Below are 26,639 nucleotides of genomic sequence, written 5' to 3'. Positions count from 1 at the left end.
GCTTCAGCTTTATACATTCGGTGAAACATCTGGCTCACGTAACCATCCACTGCGCATAACCTACGCTCGTGAACTTTAAGCAACGTTAGCATTATTCTTGACCACTACAACGGCAGCCATTTCCGAAAAAGGTAAGACGAACAAGTTTTACAGTACTATAAAACAGGCATATGTGTGCCTCTGTTGTTAGCAAGCAACTGCTCCTCACGACGCAGCAGAACGTAAACACTGGACGCTTCGGTCGGGCCGTCGTAACGTGCTACGTTATTTCATCCCCACGGCGTAGATCGCTGGCTTTGGCTCGCTGTGCGTTAACTGTGAAGCTCAGTTTAAAATGAAATGTCAGTGTATGGATCCGCTAATTTAGTGAACTATCCAGCTAGTGCGCCATAGCCACAGTACAACAAGTATCTATATGCCTTGTTTGGGCCTGGCTTGACATGCTAAACTTAGCCACCCAACTATCTTCTTATACCATGAATAATGTTGTAGCTACAGCACAAAAACTGCAATGAGAAGAACTAACGTTATATGTAAAATCTAGTTAGTTCAATAGCGTTGATTCCAAATGTCTTAGGGATGAATATTGTGACCAACAAACTAACTACTTAGGCGTGTGCATGTTTCCCTTTCAAGACGATTCTGGCTCAGCCAATTCATCCCAAAGGTCTTTCATCAAATGTTATTTGTCACATACACATTGTTAGCAGATGGTAATGCGAGTGTAGCGAAATGCTTGTGCTTCTAGTTACGACAGTGCAGTAATATCTAACAAGTAATCCAACAACTACCTAATAAAGGGGTGCATGAGAATATGTACATATATGGATGAGCGATGGCCGTATAAAATACAGTATATACATATGAGTAATGTAAGATATGTAAACATTATTTAAAGTGTCATTGTTTCAAGTGACGAGTGACCCGTTTATTAAAGTGGCCAATGATTGGGCCTCAATGTAGGCAGCAGCCTCTGAGTTGGTGATTGCTGTTTAGCAGTCTGATGGCCTTAAGATAGAAGCTGTTTTTCAGTCTCTCGGTCCCAGCTTTGATGCACCTGTACTGACCTCGCCTTCTGGGTGATAGCGGGGTAAACAGGCAGTGGCTCGGGTGGTTGTTGTCCTTGATGACCCTTTTGGCCTTCCTGTGACGTTGGGTGCTGTAGGTGTCATGGAGGGCAGTTAGTTTGCCTCCGGTGACGCATTGTGGTTGAGGTCAGGGCTCAGTGCAATCCAGTCAAGTTCTTCCACACCGATCTCAACCAACTATTTCTCTATGGACCTTGCTATGTCCACGAGGGCATTGTCTTGCTGAAAGAGGAAAGGGCCTCCCCCAAAAAGTTGGAGGCACAAAATCGTCTAGAATGTCATTGTATGCTGTAGTGCTAAGTGGCATCCTATGACAGTGCCACATTGATAGTCACTGAGCTCTTCCGTATGGGCCATTCTACTGCCAATGTTTGTCTATGGAGATAGCATGGTTGTGTTTTTTGTTTTGTTTTTTACACCTGTCAGCAATGGGTGTGGCTGAAATAGCCAAATCTGCTCATTTGAAGCAGTGTCCACATACTTTTGTGTGTGTGTCTACAGTGCATTCAGATATTTTTTTTTTTAAATGTTACAGCCATACACGTTGACCAGACTGCACACGTTGAGTGTGCGAGCGTAGTAAAATAAATGTACACAAACATGTCATGCAATCATTGCACCCACACTGCGTGCGAGCGTCTACATAGTCAGGTGCTAAAATAGAACTTGGCAAGTCCTGCCTCTCCCATCTCCTCATTGACACGTGGGTTTTTAGGAGCATATGCCATTTCATTGGTTTTTATGAGCATATACCCACATGGGTGAATGAAAGATGAACTGAGGTCCACACTCCAGTCGGTAGTGGTAATGCACCTTAAAGTTGGTTGCAAACCGCCATTCAAAGTCAGAAGCCTGAAGGAGGAGAGATTACTAGAAACTTAACTTTTACCCTTTTATCTGTGGATTAATTGTCAGAATAGAGGACCTTGTGCATTTCAGGTAAAATAACAACCCAATGTTAATATCCCAGGACAAATTAGCTAGCAACAGCAAGCTATCTATCTAAATTGCCATAAATGTTTAATGCTTTTTGACTTGTCCCAAAATGTTTATAGTTGGTTCAGAGTTTGTTTTGATATTTCAAACTGCTTGTCCTGATTGCGTCTGATGTGGGGGACAAAATCAACATGCGCACGATGGCAGACGTCTGGCGTGCGGTCAGTTCAGAATTTTATTCGAAAACAGATTTAAATAAAATGGCCTTATCAATATACACACACTACCACATAATAAAAGTTATTTAGGACATTTTTGCAAATGTATTAAATATAAAAAATGAATACCTTATTTACAGAAGTATTCAGACCCATTGATGATCCTTGAGATATTTCTCCAACTTGATTGGCGTCCACCTGTGGTAAATTCAATTGATTGGACATGATTTGGAAAGGCAAACCTGTCTATATAAGGTCCCCCAGTTGACAGTGCATGTCCGAGCAAAAACAAAGCAGTTGCCTGTAGAGCTCCGAGACAGAATTGTGTCGAGGCACAGATCTGGAGAAGGGTACCAAAAAATGTCTGCAACATTGAAGATTCTCAAGAACACAGTGGCCTCCATCAGAAGTTTGGAACCACCAAGACTTCCTAGAGCTGGCCGCCTGGGCAAACTGAACAATCTGGGGAGAAGGGAGGTGACCAAGAACCCGATGGTCACTCTGACACCGCTCCAGAGTTCCTCTGTGGCGATGGGAGAACCTTCCAGAAGGACAACCATCTTTGAAGCACACCACCAATCAGGCCTTTATGGTAGAGTGGCCAGACTGAAGCCACTCTTCAAGTGGGCTGTCACGTGCCTTTCACTGGAGTTTGCAAAAAGGCTCCTAAGGGACTCTCAGACCATGAGAAACAAGATTCTCTGGTCTGATCAAACCAAGATTGAACTCTTTGGCCTGAATGCCAAGTGTCAAGTCTGGAGGAAACTTGGCACCGTTACTTCAGTGAAGCATGGTGGTGGCAGCATCATGCTGTGGAGATGTTTTTCAGTGGCAGGGAGTCAGGATCGAGGAAAGATGAACAGCGCAAGGTACTGAGGTCGTTGATGAAAACCTGCTACGGACCTCAGACTGGGACAAGGGTTCACCTTGCAACAGGACAACGACCTTAAGCACACAGCCAAGGCAACACAGGAGTGGCTTTAGGACAAGTCCCTGAATGTCATTGAGTGGCCCAACCAGAGCCTGGACTTGAACCCGATCGAACATGGAGAGACCTGAAAATATCTGTGTAGCGACGCTCCCTATCCAACCTGACAGAGCTTGAGAGGAATGGGAGAAACTCTCCAAATACGGGTGTGTCAAGCGTGTTGCATCATACCCAAGAAGACTCGAGGCTGTAATCGCTGCCAAAGGTGCTTCAACAACGTGCTGAGTAAATGGTCTGAATACTTATGTGAATGTTATATTTCTATATACACTGCTCAAAAAATAAAGGGAACACTTAAACAACACAATGTAACTCCAAGTCAATCACACTTCTGTGAAATCAAACTGTCCACTTAGGAAGCAACACTGATTGACAATAAATTTCACATGCTGTTGTGCAAATGGAATAGACAACATGTGGAAATTATAGGCAATTAGCAAGACACCCCCCAATAAAGGAGTAGTTCTGCAGGTGGTGACCACAGACCACTTCTCAGTTCCCATGCTTCCTGGCTGATGTTTTGGTCACTTTTGAATGCTGGCGGTGCTTTCGCTCTAGTGGTAGCATGAGATGGAGTCTACAACCCACACAAGTGGCTCAGGTAGTGCAGCTCATCCAGGATGGCACATCAATGCGAGCTGTGACAAGAAGGTTTGCTGTGTCTGTCAGTGTAGTGTCCAGAGCATGGAGGCGCTACCAGGAGACAGGCCAGTACATCAGGAGACGTGGAGGAGGCCGTAGGAGGGCAACAATCCAGGAGCAGGACCGCTACCTCCGCCTTTGTGCAAGGAGGAGCAGGAGGAGCACTGCCAGAGCCCTGCAAAATGACCTCCAGCAGTCCACAAATGTGCATGTCTGCTCAAACGGTCAGAAACAGACTCCATGAGGGTGGTATGAGGGTCCGACGTCCACAGGTGGGGGTTGTGCTTACAGCCCAACACCGTGAAGGATGTTTGGCATTTGCCAGAGAACACCAAGATTGGCAAATTCGCCACTGGCGCCCTGTGATCTTCACAGATGAAAGCAGGTTCACACTGAGCACATGTGACAGAGTCTGGAGACGATCCTCAGACCCCTTGTGAGACCATATGCTGGTGCGGTTGGCCCTGGATTCCTCCTAATGCAAGATAATGCTAGACCTCATGTGGCTGGAGTGTGTCAGCAGTTCCTGCAAGAGGAAGGTATTGATACTATGGACAGGCCCGCCCGTTCCCCAGACCTGATTCCAATTGAGCACATCTGGGACATCATGTCTCGCTCCATCCACCAACGCCACGTTGCACCACAGACTGTCCAGGAGTTGGCGGATGCTTTAGTCCAGATCCCTCAGGAAACCATCCCCCACCTCATCAGGAGCGTGCCCAGGCATTGTAGGGAGGTCATACAGGCACGTGGAGGCCACACACACTACTGAGCCTCATTTTGACTTGTTTTAAGGACATTACATCAAAGTTGGATCAGCCTGTAGCGTGGTTTTCCACTTTAATTTTGAGTGTGACTCCAAATCCAGACCTCCATGGGTTGATAAATTTGATTTCCATTGAAAATGTTTGTGATTTTGTTGTCAGCACATTCAACTATGTAAAGATAAAAGTATTTAATAAGAATATTTCCTTCATTCAGATCTAGGATGGGTTATTTTAGTGTTCCCTTTATTTTTTTGAGTCGTGTATATACCAGTCAAGTTTGGACACCTACTTATTCAAGGGTTTTTCTTTTATGTTTTACTATTTTCTCCATTGTAGAATAATAGTGAAAACATCAACTATGAAATAACACATTGAATCATGTAGTAACCAAAAAAGTGTTAAACAAATTCAAATGTAGTTTTATATTTGAGATTCTTCAAAGTAGCCACCCTTTGCCTTGACTGCTTTGCACACTCTTGGCATTCTCTCAACCAGCTTCATGAGGTGTCATCTGGAATGCATTTCGATTAACAGGTGTGCCTTGTTAATTTGTGGAATTTCTTTCTTTAATGCGTTTTGAGCCAATCAGTTGTGTTGTAACAAGGTCGGGGTGGTTTACAGAAGAGACCAATTTGGTAAAAGACAAAGTCCATATTAGGTCAACAGTTCACATAAGCAAAGAGAAACAACATTACTTTAAGACATGGTCAGTCAATCCGGAAAATTCCAAGAACTTTGAAAGTTTCTACAAGTGCAGTCGCAAAAACCATCAAGCGATATGATAAGTTACCAGCGTCAGAAATTGGCCATTAACTGCACCTTAGATTATATTTCAAATAAATTCCTCAGAGTACAAGTAACAGACATCAACATCAACTGTTCAGAGGAGACTGTGTGAATCAGGCCATCATGGTCGAATTGGTGTAAAGAAACCACTACTGAAGGACACCAATAATAAGAAGAGACTTGCTTGGGCCAAGAAACATGCGCAATGGACATTAGACTGGTGGAAATGTGTCCTTTTGGTCTGAGTCCAAATTTGAGATGTATTTTTTCTTCCAAAAGCTGTTTCTTTGTGATGCAGAGTAGGTGAATGGATGATCTCCGCATGTGTGGTTGCCACCGTGAAGCATGGAGGAGGTGGTGTGGGGGTACTTTGCTGGTGACACTGTCATTGATTTATTTCGAATTCAAGGCACAACCAGCATTGCTACCACAGCATTCTGCAGCAAAATGTCATCCCATCTGGTTTTCCCTTAGGCCCACTATCGTTTGTTTTTCAACAATGATAGTGGGAATGCTTTTCTGACAGTCTTGATGGAGTTCCCACATGCTGAACACTTGGCTGTTTTTCCTTCACTCTGTGGTCCAACTCCATCTCAAACCATCTCAATTGCGTTGAGATCTGGAGATTGTGGAGGCCAGATCATCTGATGCAGTACTCATTACTCTCCTTCTTGGTCAAATAGAATGTACAATGTAGAAAGTAGTTTTAAAAAATAAACACTTGAATGAGTAGGTGAGTCAACTTTTGGCTGGTACTGTACATATGTGGGGAAACTAAACGCAAGCATGCAGGTTAAATACAAAAACATTCTACAGGTGAGTGACTGAATTAGTGGATTCAGAATAAGTAATTATTTCTGTTTGACTGTGATCCTGGCCCAGTTGACATGCCAGTAAGTCAAATCAAACAGCTGATTGAGCTGTCATGTGACCGAATGCATTCATGGGTCACTACAGAGGAGTTTTGGTTCCTGCCACAAAGGGAATACCCCGCCGTCTCCCTCTGATGATTAATGCCACGTTCAACTGGGAAAATCGAGCTCCGACTGGGGGGGAAACAAGTTTTGAACTGTCAACCAACTCGGAATTCCAACCCGGGAACTCGGGGGGGCCTCTTTCTAGAGCTCTGACTTTCCAACCCGAAGATCAGAAGTCATGATTTGGCCTCATAGTTTTCAGAATTCCCAGTTGTCTTGAAAGCACTCGGTGCTCTCGTCTGCATTTAAAAACAAATATATAAACAAAAACAAATATCAATCCAGGTTGAATGTGACGGCAGCAATGAGCTGCGCACTGTCAGCCAGGCCCCCTAACTTTGAGAATCTCCGACGCGACATGCATCAAGCACAGCCGTCTCATTAGTGGTGGTGAGTTATGATGCATTATGTCAGACTAAACTGTCATAAGAGACATACTGTTAGGATGTTTATCAAATTGACTGTCATGGCCCCAAATAAAGTAAATATTGGATCTTAAATAATGGTTGGGGACGTGAGAATGTTCGGATATCAAAATTGGGTTGTGGGCTAGGGCTATCACAGTATTTAAAATAAATTAAACCATTTAACGGTATTTTATGTTTAGGAATAATACAAGTTTTAACTACGCAGTTTTAACTAAGTAGTGCGTGACTCTAGGGTGGCAAGACATACATTCTAGGTGATTTCAATGGGTCTTTCTCCATTCTGAGCATTTATCAACTTTGAGCATTTATCAATTTTTATTTATTTATTGTTGAATTTTACCCCTTTTTCTCCCCAATTTCGTGGTATCCAATTGTTTTTAGTAGCTACTATCTTGTCTCATCGCTACAACTCCCGTACGGGCTCGGGAGAGATGAAGGTTGAAAGTCATGCGTCCTCCGATACACAAACCAACCAAGCCGCACTGCGTCTTAACACAGCGCGCATCCAATCCAGAAGCCAGTCGCACCAATGTGTCTGAGGAAACACCGTGCACCTGGCAACCTTGGTTAGCGCGCACTGCGCCCGGCCCGCCACAGGAGTCGCTGGTGCGCGATGAGACAAGGATATCCCTACCGGCCAAGCCCTCCCTAACCCGGGCGACGTTAGGCCAATTGTGCGTCGCCCCACGGACCTCCCGGTCGCGGCCGGTTACGACAGAGCCTGGGCGCGAAACCAGAGTCTCTGATGGCACAGCTGGCACTGCAGTACAGCGCCCTTAACCACTGTGCCACCCGGGAGGCCAAATACTTAATTTTTTTGAAGTAATTTCCACACTGCAATAATGTAGGCCTTATTTTTAACCATAATGTTGTGATTGTGTTCACTTGGGTGGACTGTTGGAATTATGGAAATAGAATAATTATTCTAATTCTGTAGTATAATAGTGGGCACTTTGAATACAGTGCCAGGGAGGAGTTATTGTGACAGGGTAGGAACCAAAGTGTTGACAAGTGTTTCCTAGAGGTCCTATAATGACATCCTATTCATTAAGTACCAACTCATTTGTTCAACTGGTCGGATTACCAGAATATAGTTCATTTCCCCCCACCTTCTGATGTTCCCAGAATCTCTATTTAACCAAGGGATTTTCAAATGTCACATCAGTAGGGTAGAGAGAGGAAAAAGGGGGGGAGATATTTATGACTGTCATAAACCTACCCCCAGGCCAACGTCATGACATTGTGCATTAGCAGTTTCTTTCTTTCTCTCAATTAGCCCATGTCAGCAACATTTTATTATTTATTGCTAAGTTAGTTTAGTGGCCAGCTATATAAGCTTGTTATCATGGCCGAATACAGGCCGGGGGGCTACCATTTGTTAGTCGGTCTCACTCAGATATCCGACTTGTGAGCAACTGCAGCCCCTCATATTGAGCTCAAATTTTTTTGTGCCCCCACCCCCATCAAAGTTGCCCATCTTTATGGTTTAATGCAAAACTAAACTAAGCTCCAATCAGAAGGTTGCTTAGGATCCTTTATTCTGGTAAAACACTAACAGTGCATTTGATAACAGCCTAACAAATTGCATTGGTTGTCACTCAACTAATAAAGCCTAATATCGCGCAAGCTATTTTACAAACATTTTGAATGCTCAAGGGGACGGACAGCCTACCTCTTGTTGGTCAGCGGAGCGTACACAGTTTAACTAGGCAACTGATATTGCTTGGGATTGTTTGGAATGCAAAATTACTTATTGATCAATGACTGTCAGCACAGTTACATGCTCAGTTTGACGCTGAAGGAGAGAATGCATCAGTTGTCACAAAAGACTAGTTATTTTTAGATGGTTAAAAGTGCCTAATATGAGAATTATTTTGTGAACTGGTGATTTTTTTCTGACCGACGCATGCTACATTTTAGATCTGTTCGGGGACTGCAGACTGTTGCACTCATATCTTAAACATTTGAACCAGGGACTGACGTGTATTGGTGAATTGTTGCGTCCCTACTAACTAGTTTACATTGCCAAATGGTGGCCTAGGCAGAAGTATGACCATTCACCCCTAAAAGGCCAGTTGGTGGTAGCCATAGTGAAGAGACCTAGTACACTTCTTTCAATTACTAATAATAGCCCACCCCATATATCATGCAAGTTAAACCAGCCTAAAAGACATTGAAGGGAGATGTACTCTGGAATGTCAAATTTCATCATTAGCAAAGAACTGTCTGTTTCACTCAGTGAGACCTGACACCCCCTCCCCCTCCCCATGGCATCATCTGAGGTCAATGTTAATGTGGAGGAGGTGGTAGTCGTGACAACGCCGGATGGAGCAGGGGAGGGCTCGGCTGCAGAGGTGGTGAAGACTGTGCTGGTGGCTACAGAGCTGACCCAGGCAGGGTGAGTGGTGGTACACACACATTGAGATGAAAGTCCCATGACAGCTTCTCCAGACCAATCAGGGAAGTATTAAAGCCTAAAACAGTGAGTTAATTGTGTGTATGGTAAACACAGTCAGTGATACCCCTTAGCCCTATGCCACAGGGTGTTGGTGGCACCTTAATTGGGGAGGACAGGCTCATGGTAATGTCTGGAACGGAATGAGTGGAATTGTATCAAATAAAAAAACATTTCATGTGTTTGATACCTCGTTCGCTCTGTTCCAGCCGTTATGAGCCATCCTCTTAGCAGCCGCCACTGGCCTTATGTTACATAAGACTATTTGATGAGTTGTTCCTCATCAGGTTACATATATTCAAAAGGTCAACCCTAGTGGTGGTAGTAGGTTTGTAATCAAGCATACCACAACCAAAGATGGACATAGTCTAGTCTTTGGTAGTGGTACGCTTGATAGTGTCTGTCCCCTCTCATCTGGGGTGCTGCATATTGTCTTTGATTTAACACTCACTGAGCTTTGTCTATGGCTTATTGACTTATTGGAGTTTCTCTATCTATTCAGGGAGGAACTTACAGATGGAAGCGTGGAGTCAGAAACTGACGCCACCATCACTGTGACAAAGGAGGCAGTCCTAGGTAAAGTTAACCCATTCACGCAAACTACCTTTAGCGCCGACTGACGATAGTATCTTCTGGCCGGGGAGGTTTGTTTAGATCCCCGACACTTGCTCTAAACATTAACACTCATCACTTGCGGTACGGTTTTGGAAAGCGAAGGAACATATCCTCCATATCAGCAACAATCAAATAAAGGTTTTATTACTACACCTTTTTTATAGGGTTCCCACACTGCCATAGTTCCATGTTGCAGCGCTTGTTTACAGAAAACAAATGAAAGACAGTCGACTACCTGTGCTAATTAGCCGTCTGTGTCTCCAAACACCTGTGTGTAAACCGAAGACTGACACCACAAATGTGTTGTCACTCAACCACTGTCGGCTGCAACTGTGTTAAAACAGTGTACAGTAAGTGTATATTTAGCATTTTAAATAATTTTGATGTGATATGAAAGCATATGTGGCTTTGTTCTAGAACCGTACCGCAATATGAGAATCAATTCAGGTTTAGATGGAGTTTTTGGCTGCCAGAGCCAATTAGTTTCTAAACGGAACATGTAAGGTCCTTGGACTATAAGGAATAATGTTTGCCTAATAATGGACTGAAGGAGCCTAAGGTAAAGTGTGAAGTTATATGCTGATCAGGACATTGTCACTGCCATGAGCTTGATGATGAATCTAAACAGAACTCTGTGATGTTTGTGACCGACTGTTTGGAAACTTCACTAGCGGTATTCATATTGCATTTATAATAAATAATATCCCCTGTACCAAAGGACACAGCTAGTTCTGCTGTACAAATTTCTCTAACTTATTCATTGTCCCTCGAGGCAGGACTATCAAACTAAAAATCAAATTCAAATCAAACTTTATTTGTCACATGCGCCGAATACAACGTGTCGACCTTACCGTGAAATGCTTACTTTACAAGCCCTTAACCAACAGTGCAGTTCAAGAAAGAGTTAAGAAAATATTTACCAATAAACAAAAGTAAAGGAATAAAAGTAAAGAAATGAAATAACAGCAAGGCTATATACAGGGGGTACTGGTACTGAGTAAATGTGCAGGGGTACAGGTTAGTGGAGGTAATTTGTACATGTAGATAGGGGTGAAGTGACTGCATAGATAAACAGTGAATAGCAGCGGTGTAAAAACAAATGGGGGGAGGGTGATCAATGTAAATAGTTAGGTGGCCATTTTATTTAATTGATCAGCAGTCTTTTGGCTTGGGGGTAGAAGCTGTTAGGGAGCCTTTTGGTCCTAGACTTGGTGCTCCAGTACCACTTGCTGTGCTGTTAGGGAGCCTTTTGGTCCTAGACTTGGTGCTCCAGTACCACTTGCCATGCAGTAGCAGAGAAAAGTCTGACTTGGGTGACTGGAGTCAATGACAATTTTTTGGGGCTTTCCTCTGACACCGCCTAGTATATAGGTCCTGGATGACAGGAAGCTTGGCCCCAGTGATGTACTGGGCCGTACGCACTACCCTCTGTAGCACCTTATGGTCAGATGCTGAGAAGTTGGTATACCAGGCGGTGATGCAACCGGTCAGGATGCTCTCTGGTGCAGCTGTAGAACTTTTTGACGATCTGGGGACCCATGCTAAATCTTTTCAGTCTCCCAAGGGGGTCTTGGTGTGTTTGGACCATGATAGTTTGTTGGTGATGTGTACACCAAGGAATTTGAATCTAGAGATCAACCGATTTAAAAAAAAAATGATTTTTCAACGCCAATACCGATTATTGGAGGACCAAAAAAAAACAGTTTTAATCAGCAGATTTTATATATATATATTACAACAATACTGAATGAACAATTATTTTAACTTAATATAATACATAAATAAAATCTATTTAGTCTCAAATAAATAATGAAACATGTTCAATTTGGTTGAAATAATTCAAAAACAGTGTTGTAAAAGTGCAATATGTGCCATGTAAACGTTTAAGTTCCTTGTTCAGAACATGAAAGCTGGTGGTTCAATATTCCCAGTTCTTCAATATTCCCAGTTAATAAATATTAGGTTGCAGTTATTACAGGAATTACGACGTGTCAACTATTTCTCTCTATACCATTTTGTATTTCATATACCTTTTGACTATTGGATGTTCTAATAGGCACTTTAGTATTGCCAGCCTAATCTCAGGAGTTGATAGGCTTGAAGTCATGAACAGCACTGTGATCAAGCATTGCTAAGAGCTGCTGGCAAACGCAGTAAAGTTTGAATAAATGCTTACGAGATGCTCAGTCAGACTGCTCTATCAAATCAGAGACTTAATTAGAATATAATAAACACAGAAATATAAGTCTTTGGTCATTAATATGATCAAATCTGGAAACTATCATATCGAATACAAAACATTTATTTTATCGAACAGGTGGCAAATATTGCTGTTACATTGCACAACCTTCAATGTTTTGTCATAATTATATAAAATTCTGGCAAATTAGTTTGCAACGAGCCAGGCTGCCCAAACTGTTGCATTTGACTCTGCGTGCAATGAACGCAAGAGAAGTGACACAATTTCCCTAATGAATATTGCCTGCTAACATTAATTTCTTTGAACTAAATATGAAGGTTTCAAAAAATATATAGTTCTGTGTATTGATTTTAAGAAAGGCATTGATGTTTATGGTTAGGTATATTCGTGCAATGATGGGGTGATTTAACAAAGGCGCATTCATGAAAAAAGCACGTTTGACGAAGTAGGCTGTGATTCAATAAATTAACAGGCACTGCATTGATTATATGCAATGCAGGACAAGCTAGTTAACCTAGTAATATCATCAACTATGTGTAGTTAACTAGTGACTATGTGAAGATTGATGGTTTTTTATAAGTTTAATGCTAGTTAGCAGCTTACCTTGGCTCCTTGCTACACTCGCGTAACAGCCTGCCATGCAGGTTCCTCATGGAATGCAATGTAATTGGCGTCCGAAAATGCTGATAACTTGAAATCGGCCCTAATTAATCGGCCATGCCATCGGTTGACCTATACTTGAGACTCTCGACCCGCTACACTACAGCCCCGTCGATGTTAATGGGGGCCTCTTTGGCCCGCCTTTTCCTGTTGTCCACGATAAGCTCCTTTGTCTTGCTCACATTAAGGGAGAGGTTGTTGTCCTGGCAGTGTACACTACACTGCCAGGTCTCTGACCTCCTCCCTATAGGCTGTCTCAATGAAAGATGTTTACCTTGGTCAGCTCGGGGATTCGATTTTGCAACCATTCGGTTACTAGTCCAACGCTCTAACCACTAGGCTACCTGCCGCCCCAGCATTCTCACATAGGTGTTCCTTTTGTCCAGGTGAGAAAGGGCAGTGTGGAGTGTGATTGAGATTGTGACATCTGTTGGGGCGGTATGCGAATTGGAGTGGGTCTAGGGTGTCCGGGAGGATGCTGTTGATGTGAGGCATGACCAGCCTTTCAAAGCACTTCATGGCTACCGTGAGTGCTACGGGGCGGTAAACATTTAGGCAGGTTGCCTTTGCTTTCTTGGGCAAAGGAACTATGGTGGTTTCCTTGAAACATGTAGGTATTACAGAATCGGTCAGGGAAGCGTCTGGGTTTCCCTTTGTAGTCCGTAACAGTTTTCAAGCCATGTCGCATCCGACGAGCGTCAGAGCTGGTGTAGTAGGTCTCAATCTTAATACTGTATTACCACTTGTTTGATGGTTCATCTGAGGGCATAGCAGGATTTCTTATAAGCGTCCGGATTAGTCTCCTGCTCCTTGAAAGCGGCAGCTCTAGCCTTTACCTCGATGCGGATGTTGCCTGTAATCCACTGCTTCTGGTTGGGATATGTACGTACGGTCACTGTGGGGAGGAAGTCATTGATGCACCTATTGATGAAGCCGGTGACTGAGGTGGTATACTCCTCAATGCCATTAGATGAATCCCGGAACATATTCCAGTCTGTGCTAGCAAAACAGTCCTGTAGCGAAGCACCCATGTCATCTGACCACTTCCATATTGAGTACTGGTACTTCCTGCTTTAGTTTTTGCTTGTAGACAAGAATCAGGAGGATAGAATTATGTTCAGATTTGCCCAGTGGAGGGCGGGACAGAGCTTTGTATGCATCTCTGTGTGGAGTAAAGGTGATCCTCTGGTTAGAAATGTGACATGCTGGTAGAAATGTAGGTAAAAATGGATTTGTTTGCCTGCATTAAACTCCCTGGCCACTAGGAACGCTGTTTCTGGATGTGCATTTTCTTGTTTGCTTATAGCCTTATACAGTTGGTTGAGTGCTGTCTTAGTGCCAGCATCGTTTTTTTTCTGTGGTAAATAGACAGCTACGAATAATATAGATAGTGTGGTCTACAGCCTATCATAAGTTACTCTACCTCAGGTGAGCAATACCTAGAGACTTCTTTAATATTAGACATCACACACCAGCTGTGATTGACAAAAAGACACACACCCCCACCCCTCGTCTTACCAAATGTAGCTTCTCTGTCTTGCTGGTGCATGGGAAATTCTGCCAGCTCTATATTATCTGTGGCATCGTTCAGCCATGACTATGTGAAAAACAAGATTATGTACCGTTTTTAGGATAATCTTGATTTTAGGTCATTGATTTTATTTTCCAATGATTGCATGTTGGCCAATAGAACGGAAGGCAGTGAGGGTTTACTCGCTCGCCTACGATTTCTCAGAAGGCAGCCTGACCTCCGCCCTCTTTTTCTCCCGTCTTTTTTTTTTTCATGCAAATGATGTGTATTTGGGCCTGTTCACGAGAAAGCAGTATATCCTTCATGTCGGACTCGTTAATGGAAAAAGTTTCTTCCAGTTCGAGGGGAGTAATCCCTGTTCTGATATTCAGAAGTTATTTTCGGTCATAAGAGATGGTAGCAGCAACATTAAGTACAAAATAGCACAGTTGTAAAACGTCAGCCATCCCCTCCGGTGCCATTCTACTTCCCTAAACCATCACTTTGTTTTTGTAAAGTGGCTGTGTGCATGTCTTAAATGATCAAATTAATTAAATGCTGGTTTGTCGTCTGCCTCTGTCTGAGCAGTGAAGCTGTCAGAGGAGATGGATGTGGAAGCTGATTTGGTCTACCCAATCACTTGTGGGGATGTGAAGGGCACCCTGGTCTGGAAGAAGTTTGTTTGCCCTGGCATCAACATCAAATGTGTCCAAGTATGTCTGATTTTAACCATTTTAGCCAAGTTCAACTCAATCTTTCACAGTCCTATCGAATCATCATTTTGAGGTTTATTATCCCCATGATATGCGCACAAAGAGCGGAACCATGGAGGTACCGGGTCATGTTCATTTGGCCCTAAAGAAAAAAAACAGTCTGAACTTGTCCAATAAGAAGAGCTTGTTTTCTTTTACACACCATTTTGCTACGATGTGCGTTCATGAATAAGACCGACATCATCGGGGTCAATCTCTGTTCCAGTTCAATGAGCATCTCATCAGTCCCAAGGAATTTGTCTATCTGGCTGGGAAATCTACATTGAAGGACTGGAAGAGAGCCATTCGCGTGAACGGCACTATGATCAGGTCAGTGGCTTCGAAAGGGATGCACACAAAGAATTTACAATGTGAACCGTATGGTTCTCCATGCAAGAGTTGAGTAGAGTTCTCTAAGTTCACACTGTCAGTCTGCAAAATGGATTATCAATAATTTTGCAGTTCTGAAATGTGCCACACGATGGCACTGTAACATAAAATAAATGAAGGGTGCTTCCATGGCACAAGGCCTGGGTCATGTGGCTATTGAACTAAATGAAAAAAACATGTTTCAAATTGGCTAAAACAGGGAAGGGTCTACCTAGACTGAATAAGAAATGCTTATTTTTGCTTTCAGTTGCAAAATGTTTTAAATAGTTTTCCATCGCATGCCCTAATGAACGCGACACTGCATTTTGTCGGGAGATAAGACATTCTCTGATGCTGTCTGGCAGCTGATTAATGGTGTATGATATAATTCCCCATAGGAAAATCATGGACTCGGGCGAGTTGGATTTCTACCAGCACTCCAAGGTGTGCTCCAACACCTGCCGCAGTACTAGGATTGACCTGGTGGGGACCAGAGTGTCACTCAGCAGTCAGCAGGCCACCGAATATGTTCCTGTCACTCCTTCCTTATCTGACGGTAAACACTCACACAATTCATTCCAAAGACTAGGATGTGAAACAGTTGAGGTGTTCAAAGCTTACCATGATGTCATTCTAGTGAACGGATCACCGGCCATGTTTCCAACAGAGGTATCGTCAGACGACACCACGGAATGGGTCACGGCCATAGGAGGTGAGTTTTAACTGACCACTTTGCTTAGAAATTAGGCTAGATTACTTTAGACGTTCAACGTTCAATAATCAGACACTCAATGGCGTAATGGCCCCACTGCTTTTCCAATCACATGACAGTGCACTTAGATCTGTTGACCGTTATAATTGTGATCATGATGATCAAATCTCTCTGGGCTCCCGCAGACGTTCCATGTATTTGAACTATTCCACAGCTAGCCCACCTAATTCAACTTGTCAACCTATCTATATATATATCACACACACAGTGGGGCAAAAAAGTATTTAGTCAGCCACCAATTGTGCAAGTTTTCCCACTTAAAATGATGAGGCCTGTCATTTTCATCATAGGTACACTTCAACTATGACAGACAAAATGAGAAAAAAAAATCCAGAAAATCACATTGTAGGATTTTGAATGAATTTATTTGCAAATTATGGTGGAAAATAAGTATTTGGTCAATAACAAAAGTTTATCTAAAAGTTTATCTAAATATGACAGAGGTCAAACGTTTTCTGTAAGTCTTCACAAGGTTTTCACACACTGTTGCTGGTATTTTGGCCCATTCCTCCATGCAGATCTCCTCTAAAGCAGTGATGTTTTGGGGCTGTTGCTGGGCAACACTGACTTTCAACTACCTCCAAAGATTTTCTATGGGGTTGAGATCTGGAGACTGGCTAGGCCACTCCAGGACCTTGAAATGCTTCTTACGAAGCCACTCCTTCGTTGCCCGAGCGGTGTGTTTGGGATCATTGTCATGCTGAAAGACCCAGCCACGTTTCATCTTCAATGCCCTTGCTGATGGAAGGAGGTTTTCACTCAAAATCTCACGATACATGGCCCCATTCATTCTTTCCTTTACACGGATCAGTCGTCCTGGTCCCTTTGCAGAAAAACAGTCCCAAAGCATGATTTTTCCACCCCCATGCTTCACAGTAGGTATGGTGTTCTTTGGATGCAACTCAGCATTCTTTGTCCTCCAAACATGAAGAGTTGACCTTCTCCCAATCTTCTTCTGGATCATCCAAATGCTCCCTAGCAAACTTCAGACGGGCCTGGACATGTACTGGCTTAAGCAGGGGGACACGTCTGGCACTGCAGGATTTGAGTCCCCGGCGGCATCGTGCGTTACTGATGGTAGGCTTTTTTACTTTGGTCCCAGCTCTCTGCAGGTCATTCACTAGGTCCCCCCATGTGGTTCTGGGATTTTTGCTCACCGTTCTTGTGATCATTTTAACCCCACGGGGTGAGATCTTGCATGGAGCCCCAGATCGAGGGAGATTATCAGTGGTCTTGTATGTCTTCCATTTCCTAATAATTGCTCCCACAGTTGATTTCTTCAAACCAAGCTGCTTACCTATTGCAGATTCAGTCTTCCCAGCCTGGTGCAGGTCTACAATTTTGTTTCTGGTGTCCTTTGACAGCTCTTTGGTCTTGGCCATAGTGAAGTTTGGAGTGTGACTGTTTGAGGTTGTGGACAGGTGTCTTTTATACTGATAACAAGTTCAAACAGGTGCCATTAATACAGGTAACGAATGGAGGACAGATGAGCCTCTTAAAGAAGAAGTTACAGGTCTGTGAGAGCCAGACATCTTGCTTGTTTGTAGGTGACCAAATACTTATTTTCCACCATAATTTGCAAATAAATTCATAAAAAAATCCTACAATGTGATTTTCTGGATTTTTTTTTTCTTCTCATTTAGTCTGTCATAGTTGAAGTGTACCTATGATGAATATTACAGGCCTCATCTTTTTAAGTGGCAGAACTTGCACAATTGGTGGCTGACTAAATAATTTTTTGCCCCACTGTATGTATACATACATACATACATACATACATACATACATACATACATACATACATACATACATACATACATGCATGCATGCATGCATGCATGCATGCATGTATGTATGTATGTATGTGGATACCCCTTCAGATTAGTGGATTTGGCTAGTTCAGCCAGTTGTTGCTGACAGGTGTATACAATTGAGCACACAGCCATGCAATCTCCATAGACAAACATTGGCAGTAGAATGGCCTAACTGAAGAGCTCAATGACTTGCAACGTGGCACCATCATAGGATGCCACCTTTCCAACAAGTCAGTTCATCAAATTCCTGCCCTTGCTTTGTTTCAGAGGATTCTCTGACCTTCTGGAGGGGTCTGAAGGAGGCAGGGTTTCTGGAGGAAGTGGTGGAGGACTTCCAGAAGGAGATTCAGGAGGTGCTAAAGGGAATGCAGGAGCGCATCACCGAGCCTCCCCTGCAGGTCAATGGTCAGTGGGGCTTCTCTCAATTAAATTATCTCTGTGTGTGTGTGTGTGATATAAGATGGCACCGAAGAACATGGCTGACGTTTTACATTTTCCCAACCAATTGTGCTATTTTGTTGTTGTCTTTTGCGTTTTGTACAACTTGTTTACTTATTGTGGACGTAATGTTGCTGCTACTGTCTCTTATGACCGAAAATAATTTCTGGACATCAGAAAAGCGATTACTCACTGCGGACTGGAAAAAACGTTTCCTTTGAAGTGAAGAAAAGACTATCGTGCAATCATTGGAAAATAAAATTGATGACCTACGATTTAAGATTATCCTACCAACGGGACATTAAAAACTGTAACATCTTATGTTTCACCGAGACGTGGCAGAACGAAGATACGGACAATGTTGAGCTAGCGGGATTTTCCATGCACCGGCAGAACAGAGACACTACCTCTGGTAAGACGATGGGTGGGGGTATGTGTCGTTTTGTCAAAAACAGCTGGTGCGCAATGTCTAATATTAAAAAAGTCTTGTGGTATTGCTCACCTGAGGTATACTACCTTGTGATAAGCTGTAGACCACACTATCTACCAAGAGTACTCATCTGTATTATTTGTAGCCGTCTATTTACCACCACAAAGCGAAGCTGGCACTAAGACCGCTCTCTTCCAACTCTATAAGGCCATGAGCAAAGAAGAAAATGCTCACCCAGAAGCGGCGCTCCTAGTGGCCGGGGACTTTAATGCAGGCAAACTTAAATCAGTTTTACCTTTTCTTTTTTTTGCGACCAGGGGAAAAGAAATCGTAGACCACCTTTATTCCACACACAGATGCATACAAAGCTGTCCCCCACCCTCCATTTGGCAAATCTGACCATAATTCTATCCTCCTGATTCCTGCTTACAAGAAAAAACTAAAGCAGGAAGTACCAGTGACTCGCTCAATATGGTCAGATGACGCAGATGCTACACTACAGGACTGTTTTGCTAGCACAGACTGGAATATGTTCCGGGATTCATCCAATGGCATTGAGGAATACACCACCTCAGTCATCGGCTTCATCAATAAATGCATCGATGACGTCGTCCCCACAATGACTACGTACATATCCCAACCAGAAGTCATGGATTACAGACAACAGCCGCATCGAGCTAAAGGCTAGAGCTGCCGCTTTCAAGGAGTGGTGGTGACAGTGTTTCCTAGCCTCAGTGCAGTGGACAGCTGGGAGGAGGTGCTCTTATTCTCCATGAACTTTAGTGTCCCAAAACGGTTTGGAATTAGTGCTACAGAATACAAATTTCTGTTTGAAAAAGCTAGCCTTAGCTTTCCTAACTGACTGAGTATATTGGTTCCTGACTTCCCTGATACGTTGCATATTGCGGTGGCTATTCGATGCTAATGCAGAACGCCGCAGGATGTTTTTGTGCTGGTCAAGGGCAGTCAAGTCTTGGGTGAACCAAGGGCTGTATCTGTTCTTAGTTCTACATTTTTTTGAAAGGGGCATGCTTATTTAGATGGCGAGAAAAGCACTTTTAAAGAATAACCAAGCACACTCTACTGACGGGATGAGGTCAATATCCTTCCAGGATACCTGGGCCAGGTCGATTAGAAAGGCCTGCTCACTGAAGTGTTTTAGGGAGCATTTGACAGCTCTGGATAAGAGCGTCTGCTAAATGACGTAAATGTAAATGAGGGGTGGTCCATTGACCACAGACCCATCACGCACACAATGAGCCAGTGATCGCTGAGATCCTGGTTGAAGACAGCAGAGGTGTATTCGATGGCAAGTTGGTCAAGAGGATATCTAAGAGGGTGCCCGTGGTTATGGATTTAGGGTTGTACCTGTCAGGTTCCTTAATAATTTGTGTGAGATTGAGGGCATCTAACTTAGATTGTAGGATGACTGGTGGTGAGGGTAGGTAACAACATCTCCTCCCCGCTGATCCTCAACACTGGGGCCCCACAAGGGTGCGTTCTGAGCCGTCTCCTGTACTCCCTGTTCACCCACGACTGCGTGGCCACGCACACCTCCAACTCAATCATCAAGTTTGCGGACGACACAACAGTGGTAGGCTTGATTACCAACAACGACGAAACGGCCTACAGGGAGGAGGTGAGGGCCCTCGGAGTGTGGTGTCAGGAAAATAACCTCACACTCAACGTCAACAAAACTAAGGAGATGATTGTGGACTTCACGAAACAGCAGAGGGAACACCCCCCTATCCACATCGATGGAACAGTAGTGGAGAGAGTAGCAAGTTTTAAGTTTCTCTGTATACTCATCACAGACAAACTGAATTTGTCCACTCACACAGACCGCATCGTGAAGAAGGCGCAGCAGCGCCTCTTCAACCTCAGGAGGCTGAAGAAATTCGGCTTGTCACCAAAAGCACTCACAAACTTCTACAGATGCACAATCGAGAGCATCCTGGTGGGCTGTATCAACGCCTGGTACGGCAACTGCTCCGCCCTCAACCGTAAGGCTCTCCAGAGGGTAGTGAGGTCTGCACAACGCATCACCGGGGGCAAACTACCTGCCCTCCAGGACACCTACACCACCCGATGTTACAGGAAGGCCATAAAGATCATCAAGGACATCAACCACCCGAGCCACTGCCTGTTCACCCCGCTATCATCCAGAAGGCGAGGTCAGTACAGGTGCATCAAAGCTGGGACCGAGAGACTGAAAAACAGCTTCTATCTCAAGGCCATCAGACTGTTAAACAGCCACCACTAACATTGAGTGGCTGCTGCCAACACACTGACACTGACTCAACTTTAACTATGCCACTTTGTTTACATACTCATCTCATATGTATATACTGTACTCGATACCATCTACTGTATCTTGCCTATGCTGCTCTGTACCATCACTCATTCATATATCCTTATGTACATATTCTTTATCCCCTTACACTGTGTATAAGACAGTAGTTTAGGAATTGTTAGTTAGATTACTTGTTGGTTATTACTGCATTGTCGGAACTAGAAGCACAAGCATTTCGCTACACTCGCATTAACATCTGCTAACCATGTGTATGTGACAAATAAAATTTGATTTGATTTGACTGGTGTGTTAAGCATATCCCTGTTTAGGTCACCTAACAGCACAAACTCTGTCCCCCATCTATCTTCAATCATTTCACATAAGTGTCCAGGGCACAGCTGGGAGCTGAAGGGGGTCTATAACAAGCGGCAACTGAGAGACTTGTTTCTGGAAAGGTGGATTTTTAGGGGGGTGCACAGACCTGGATAGTGTGACAGAACTCTGCTGGCTATCTCTGCAGTAGATTGCAACTCTGCCCCCTTTGGCAGTTCTGTCTTATCGGAAGATGTTAGAGTTAGGGGTGGAAATTTCAGGATTTTTGGTGGCCTTCCTAAGCCACGATTCATACACGGCTAGGATATCAGGGTTGGCAGAGTGTGCTAATGAAGTGAAGAAAACAAACTTCCGGAGGAGGCTTCTAATGTTGACTTCTGTGACCGGTTTCATGCATGTTAACCAATGAGAGCGCCTGGGGAATGGGAGTGGTGCTGGGGGCTGCAAGGCCTGGGGTGACCTCTACATCACCAGAGGAAGAGTAGGATAAGGGTACGGCTAAAGGCTATAAGAATTGGTCGTCTAGTGCGTTCGGAACAGAGAGTAAAAGCAGCAGATTTCTGGGCACGGTAGAATAGATTCAAGGCATAATGTACAGACACGGGTATGGTAGGATGCCAGTACAGTGGAGGTAAACCTAGGCATTGAGTGACGATGAGAGAGATTGCATCTCTGGAGGCACCAGTTAAGCCAGGTGAGGTCACCGCATGTGTGGGGGGTGGAACAAAAGGTGCATCTAAGGCATATTTGGCAGGGCTTGGGGCTCTACAGTGAAATCGCTTACCAAAACAGCAATAGACAAGGCATATTGATATTAGGGAGAGGCATGTGTAGCCGAGTGATCATAGGGTCCAATGAGTAGCACTAGATGATTCAGGGAGCCAATTCCGTAGTCACTGCTACGCTAGGCGAGCTGGAGACATGGCGATTCAGACAGCTAGCGGGCCAGGGCTAGCAGATGGGTATCTGGTGACATCGCAATGGAAGATCCTGTTGAGACCACCTCGGATGGTTACGTCGGCAGACCAGTCGTGATCCAGGGTCCAGGCCAATTGGCAAAATAAGTATTGTAGCCCAAGAATTGGCTGGTGGACCCCTTTGGTTAACCGGGAGATGGGCCTAGCTTCAGGCTAGCTCCAGGGTACCTGGTGCTTGCTTCGGGACAGAGACGTTAGCCAGGAGTAGCCACTTGGATAGCAGCTAGCTAGCTGTGATGATCCGGTGTAAAGGTTCAGAGCTTGCGGTAGGAATCCGGAGATGTTGTAGAGAAAAAGCAGTCCGTTATGCTCTGGGCTGATATCACTCTGTGCAGACTTGCAGGAATTGACTGGGTTGAGGCTGGCTGATGTCCGAGTTAACGATGAGGACTGCTAGCAGTGGCTAAATGACTACTAGCTCGTTAGCTGGCCAGCTTCTGAAGGGGGTTCCGGTTCTAAAGTATAAAAATAGCAGAGCCGTACCACATTGGGTGAGGCGGGTTGCAGGAGAGTATATTCAGTCCGTAGATGGAAAGTGAGATTAAAATATATATACGAAGAAAACGATATGTACGGGACAAGACAAAAACACACGTCCGACTGCTACGCCATCTTGGAAACAACCTGTTAGTGAGCATTGCTCCTTTGTCGAGATAATTGATCCACCTGACAGGCGTGGCATATCAAGAAGCTGTTTAAAACCTGTTTGGGATAAGGGGCAGGTTTGGGAAGTTTGGATGAAAAGCGTGCCCAGAGTAAACTGCCTGTTACTCAGGCCCAGAAGCTAGGATATGCATATAATTAGATTTGGATTAAAAAAAACACTAAACATTTCTAAAACTGTTAAAATAATGTCTGTGAGTATAACAGAACTCATATGGCAGGTGAAAACCTGAGAAATATCCAACCAGGTAGTGGGTATTCTGAGGTTTGTAGTTTAAGTGAATGCCTATCCAATATCCAGTGTCTGTAGATGTCTTTAGAAGTTGTTTCAGGCTTCTATTGTGAAAGGGGAGCGTTTGACAGTGATGAGGGGTGGTCAAGACCACTCAGTGTAAGTGGCTCAGCTGAAATCACCAGATCATCACAGCTAGCTAGCTGCTATCCGAGTGGCTACTCCTGGCTAACGTCTCTGTCCCGAAGCAAGCACCAGTTAGCCTGGAGCTAGCCTGTTTGGAGTACAAAGAATGCTGAGTTGCTTTCAAAAAACACCATACCGACTGTGAAGCATGGGGGTGGAAACCTCATGCTTTGGGGTTGTTTTTCTGCAAAGGGACCAGGACGACTGATCCGTGTAAAGGAAAGAATGAATGGGGCCATGTATCGTGAGATTTTGAGTGAAAACCTCCTTCCATCAGCAAGAGCATTGAAGATGAAACGTGGCTGGGTCTTTCAGCATGACAATGATCCCAAACACACTGCCCGGGCAACGAAGGAGTGGCTTCGTAAGAAGCATTTCAAGGTCCTGAAGTGGCCTAGCCAGTCTCCAGATCTCAACCCCAGAGAAAATCTTTGGAGGGAGTTGAAAGTCTGTGTTGCCCAGCAACAGCCCCAAAACATCACTGCTCTAGAGGAGATCTGCATGGAGGAATGGGCCAAAATAACAGCAACAGTGTGTGAAAACCTTGAAGACTTACAGAAAATGTTTGACCTCTGTCATTGCCAACAAAGGGTATATAACAAAGTATTGAGATATTTTCAAAAAAAAGGGTAGCCTAGTGGTTAGAGCGTTGGACTAGTAACCAGAAGGTTGCAAGTTCAAACCTCCGAGCTGACAAGGTACAAATCTGTCATTCTGCCCCTGAACAGGCAGTTAACCCACTGTTCCTAAGCTGTCATTGAAAATAAGAATTTGTTCTTAACTGACATGCCTAGTTATGTAAAGGTTAAATCAATAAAATAAAATTGACCAAATACTTATTTTCCACCATAATTTGCAAATAAATTCATTTTTTTTTCTTATTTTGTCTGTCATAGTTGAAGTGTACCTATGATGACAATTACATGCCTCTCATCTTTTTAAGTGGGAGAACTTGCACAATTGGTGGCTGACTAAATAGTTTTTTGCCCCACTGTATGTGTATTTTTCTTTTTAGTTTTTGGTACTTTTACCCCTTTTTTTTTCTCCCCAATTTTGTCGAGAGCCATGCATCATCCGAAACATGGCCCTGTCAAGCCGTACTGCTTCTTGACACAGTGCTCACTTAACCCGGAAGCCAGCCACACATCTTCGGGCACCGCCAACGACAATGAGTAACAGGCAATTTACATTGGGCACTTCAGTCAGGCGGAAATTCTGAAAAAAGGACCCGAGCCCTAACAAGTCACTTAAAGCATGATTTGATAGTCATTACTTTTTTTTTTTTACAAGAAAGGATGGGTTAACTTGGCCCCACAGATAATTGATCTGCAATTGACCTTAAGTTTCAGTCATGGGATTTTTGTTTTAACCCCTGGGAGGGTCTTATAATAAGACAAAATAAACAAAAGATGGTTCTGCTTGTATGTTATGTGCTAAAACAACATTTTAAACTTAAACAAGGACTTTCTCAGAAATGTTTCCCCCATTCGTTGAATATAGTCATGTGGGATCTGTTTTTCTGCTGTCCTAATGCCATTCTCACTTCAATCCTGACTTTTCATGCTCCTACTCTCTGTGTTGGACTATGTCTTCTCAGATGCTGTGCTGCTGAACAATATAGTGCAGAACTTCGGCATGCTCGACTTGGTTAAGAAGGTGCTAGCCAGTCACAAGAGCCAGATGGACCGACATAGGGAGCAGTATTCACGCAGTCTTGTCGGTGAGTTAAATTCTCACAATAACATTCTTCATTATTTTGCCTTTGAGCCCTTTCTGTTATGAGGATTTCCTAGATGTCACAATTTTCGTTGCAGCTGGCTTAGGAAGCAGCTCCTTTTGCAAATAATGTGAAATGTTACTGTTTTGCGTTGTGTATTAAGTTTGGCCCGTCTTTTTCCGTAGCTCTGGAGCAGCAGTGTGACGAGCACAGGAAACGTGCCAAGGAGTTAAAGAGCAAATCCCAACACCTCAACAACGTCCTCATGACCCTAACTCCCGTGGCCGTGCCGTCCACGCCCAAACGCCCACGCCTCACCCGCGCTGTCTCGGGCCCTGCCGTTATGTCCAGTGCCCCCACCCAGATCACCCTGCCCCTCACCCAGCTGGCAGGCCTGCCTGCTGGGTGCAAAGTTCTCTCGGTGGGGGGAGCCGGTGCCGGCCAGCAGACCTACACGGTGCTGACCTCCCCCACGGGCGAGCTGGGGCCAGATGCCTCCAATCTGACTGTACTCTCCACGGCTGCCGCTGTTCAGGAGGGTGCACCCGCACCATCAGCCTTCGTCAAGATGGTCAGCTCAGGCTATCAGCTGATCACGCTGCCTGCCGCGTTGAGCACCCAGCTACAGGGCCTGGCTGGGGGCACGGCCCAGGGCACCACTACCATGATGGCAGTACCTATGGGTAACAACGCACTGCAGAGCACGGCGGCAGTGGTCACAGCATTGGGGAGACAGGTGGAAGTTCATGTGCAGGAGGGTGTGGCACCAGAGACTGAGGAGCAGGAGGCGAAGGAGACGGTGGAGAGTTAGAGAGATGTACTCCTCCTATAGTGTTAAAAACATGTCGGGGACTCCTCACTGGTTTGGAGTGGAAGTACAGGAACCAGTGCCTAGGTCTAGTGGTGTTGAACTATGAAGGACCCATATCAGTAAAGATGACTTAAAATGTATAACTACATGCACTGCTCATTTTACTCAAAGCACCAGCATGTGTGTAGAGGTGAAAATGTCGAATTGAGTTTGGGATTCATAAGTGTATATTTTTATAACCATGCAAGTAGATGCCGACTCTGCTCAAAAGCCATGATCTTAGTTATTCTCAGGTGTCCATTTTCACTGGGGTGTAGGTGCCATGTTCACATTATCTCTTTACATTGTGCTAAAAATGTAAATTCTACAATGCTCATCTTTCAACATCAGAATGTTTTTCCTTTTCAACATTTAATAACTGTATATAACTTTTTGTTTAATATTACAATGAATTTTATGATATAGTTAATATTTTTGAACAAATGAAAAGTGAACAAACTGGTGGTTTTGTTGAACTTGTCAGTGTACTCTGTAAATTAATTGTATAAATTCTTAAATCTAGCCATTACTGGAAAACTTGAA

The 26,639-nt window shown here is 44.0% G+C and overlaps 1 protein-coding gene across 3 annotated transcripts; it reads left to right on the top strand.

Moving 5' to 3' along the window:
- LOC135527400 (glucocorticoid modulatory element-binding protein 2-like) lies at window positions 1-26,639 on the top strand. 3 transcript variants are annotated; one of them, XM_064955926.1, is made up of 10 exons: window positions 1-131; window positions 9,070-9,228; window positions 9,788-9,861; window positions 14,859-14,983; window positions 15,249-15,352; window positions 15,790-15,947; window positions 16,029-16,103; window positions 18,245-18,382; window positions 25,127-25,249; window positions 25,432-26,639. In XM_064955926.1, the coding sequence occupies exons 2-10, from the start codon at window positions 9,098-9,100 to the stop codon at window positions 26,055-26,057; spliced, it is 1,554 nt and encodes a 517-aa protein (XP_064811998.1). In that variant the 5' UTR covers window positions 1-131; window positions 9,070-9,097; the 3' UTR covers window positions 26,058-26,639. The 3 variants fall into 3 exon arrangements, with proteins under 3 accessions (XP_064811998.1, XP_064811999.1, XP_064811997.1); XM_064955927.1 differs by lacking the exon at window positions 9,070-9,228 and having other exon boundaries at window positions 4-131; XM_064955925.1 differs by lacking the exon at window positions 1-131 and having other exon boundaries at window positions 2,720-9,228.

The sequence above is a fragment of the Oncorhynchus masou genome, chromosome 33, assembly GCF_036934945.1.
Source record: "Oncorhynchus masou masou isolate Uvic2021 chromosome 33, UVic_Omas_1.1, whole genome shotgun sequence".
Taxonomy (NCBI): domain Eukaryota; kingdom Metazoa; phylum Chordata; class Actinopteri; order Salmoniformes; family Salmonidae; genus Oncorhynchus; species Oncorhynchus masou.
Note: the sequence above shows the minus strand (reverse complement) of the source record. Positions and strands in the feature narration are given on the sequence as shown.

Bases quoted from the DNA above. Each gene is read 5' to 3' on its own strand.
- LOC135527400 (XM_064955926.1), top strand. From the start codon at position 9,098: ATGGCATCATCTGAGGTCAATGTTAATGTGGAGGAGGTGGTAGTCGTG. The intron at 14,984-15,248 runs GTATGTCTGATT...TCTCTGTTCCAG, and splicing joins TCAACATCAAATGTGTCCAA to TTCAATGAGCATCTCATCAG. The intron at 15,353-15,789 runs GTCAGTGGCTTC...AATTCCCCATAG, and splicing joins GTGAACGGCACTATGATCAG to GAAAATCATGGACTCGGGCG.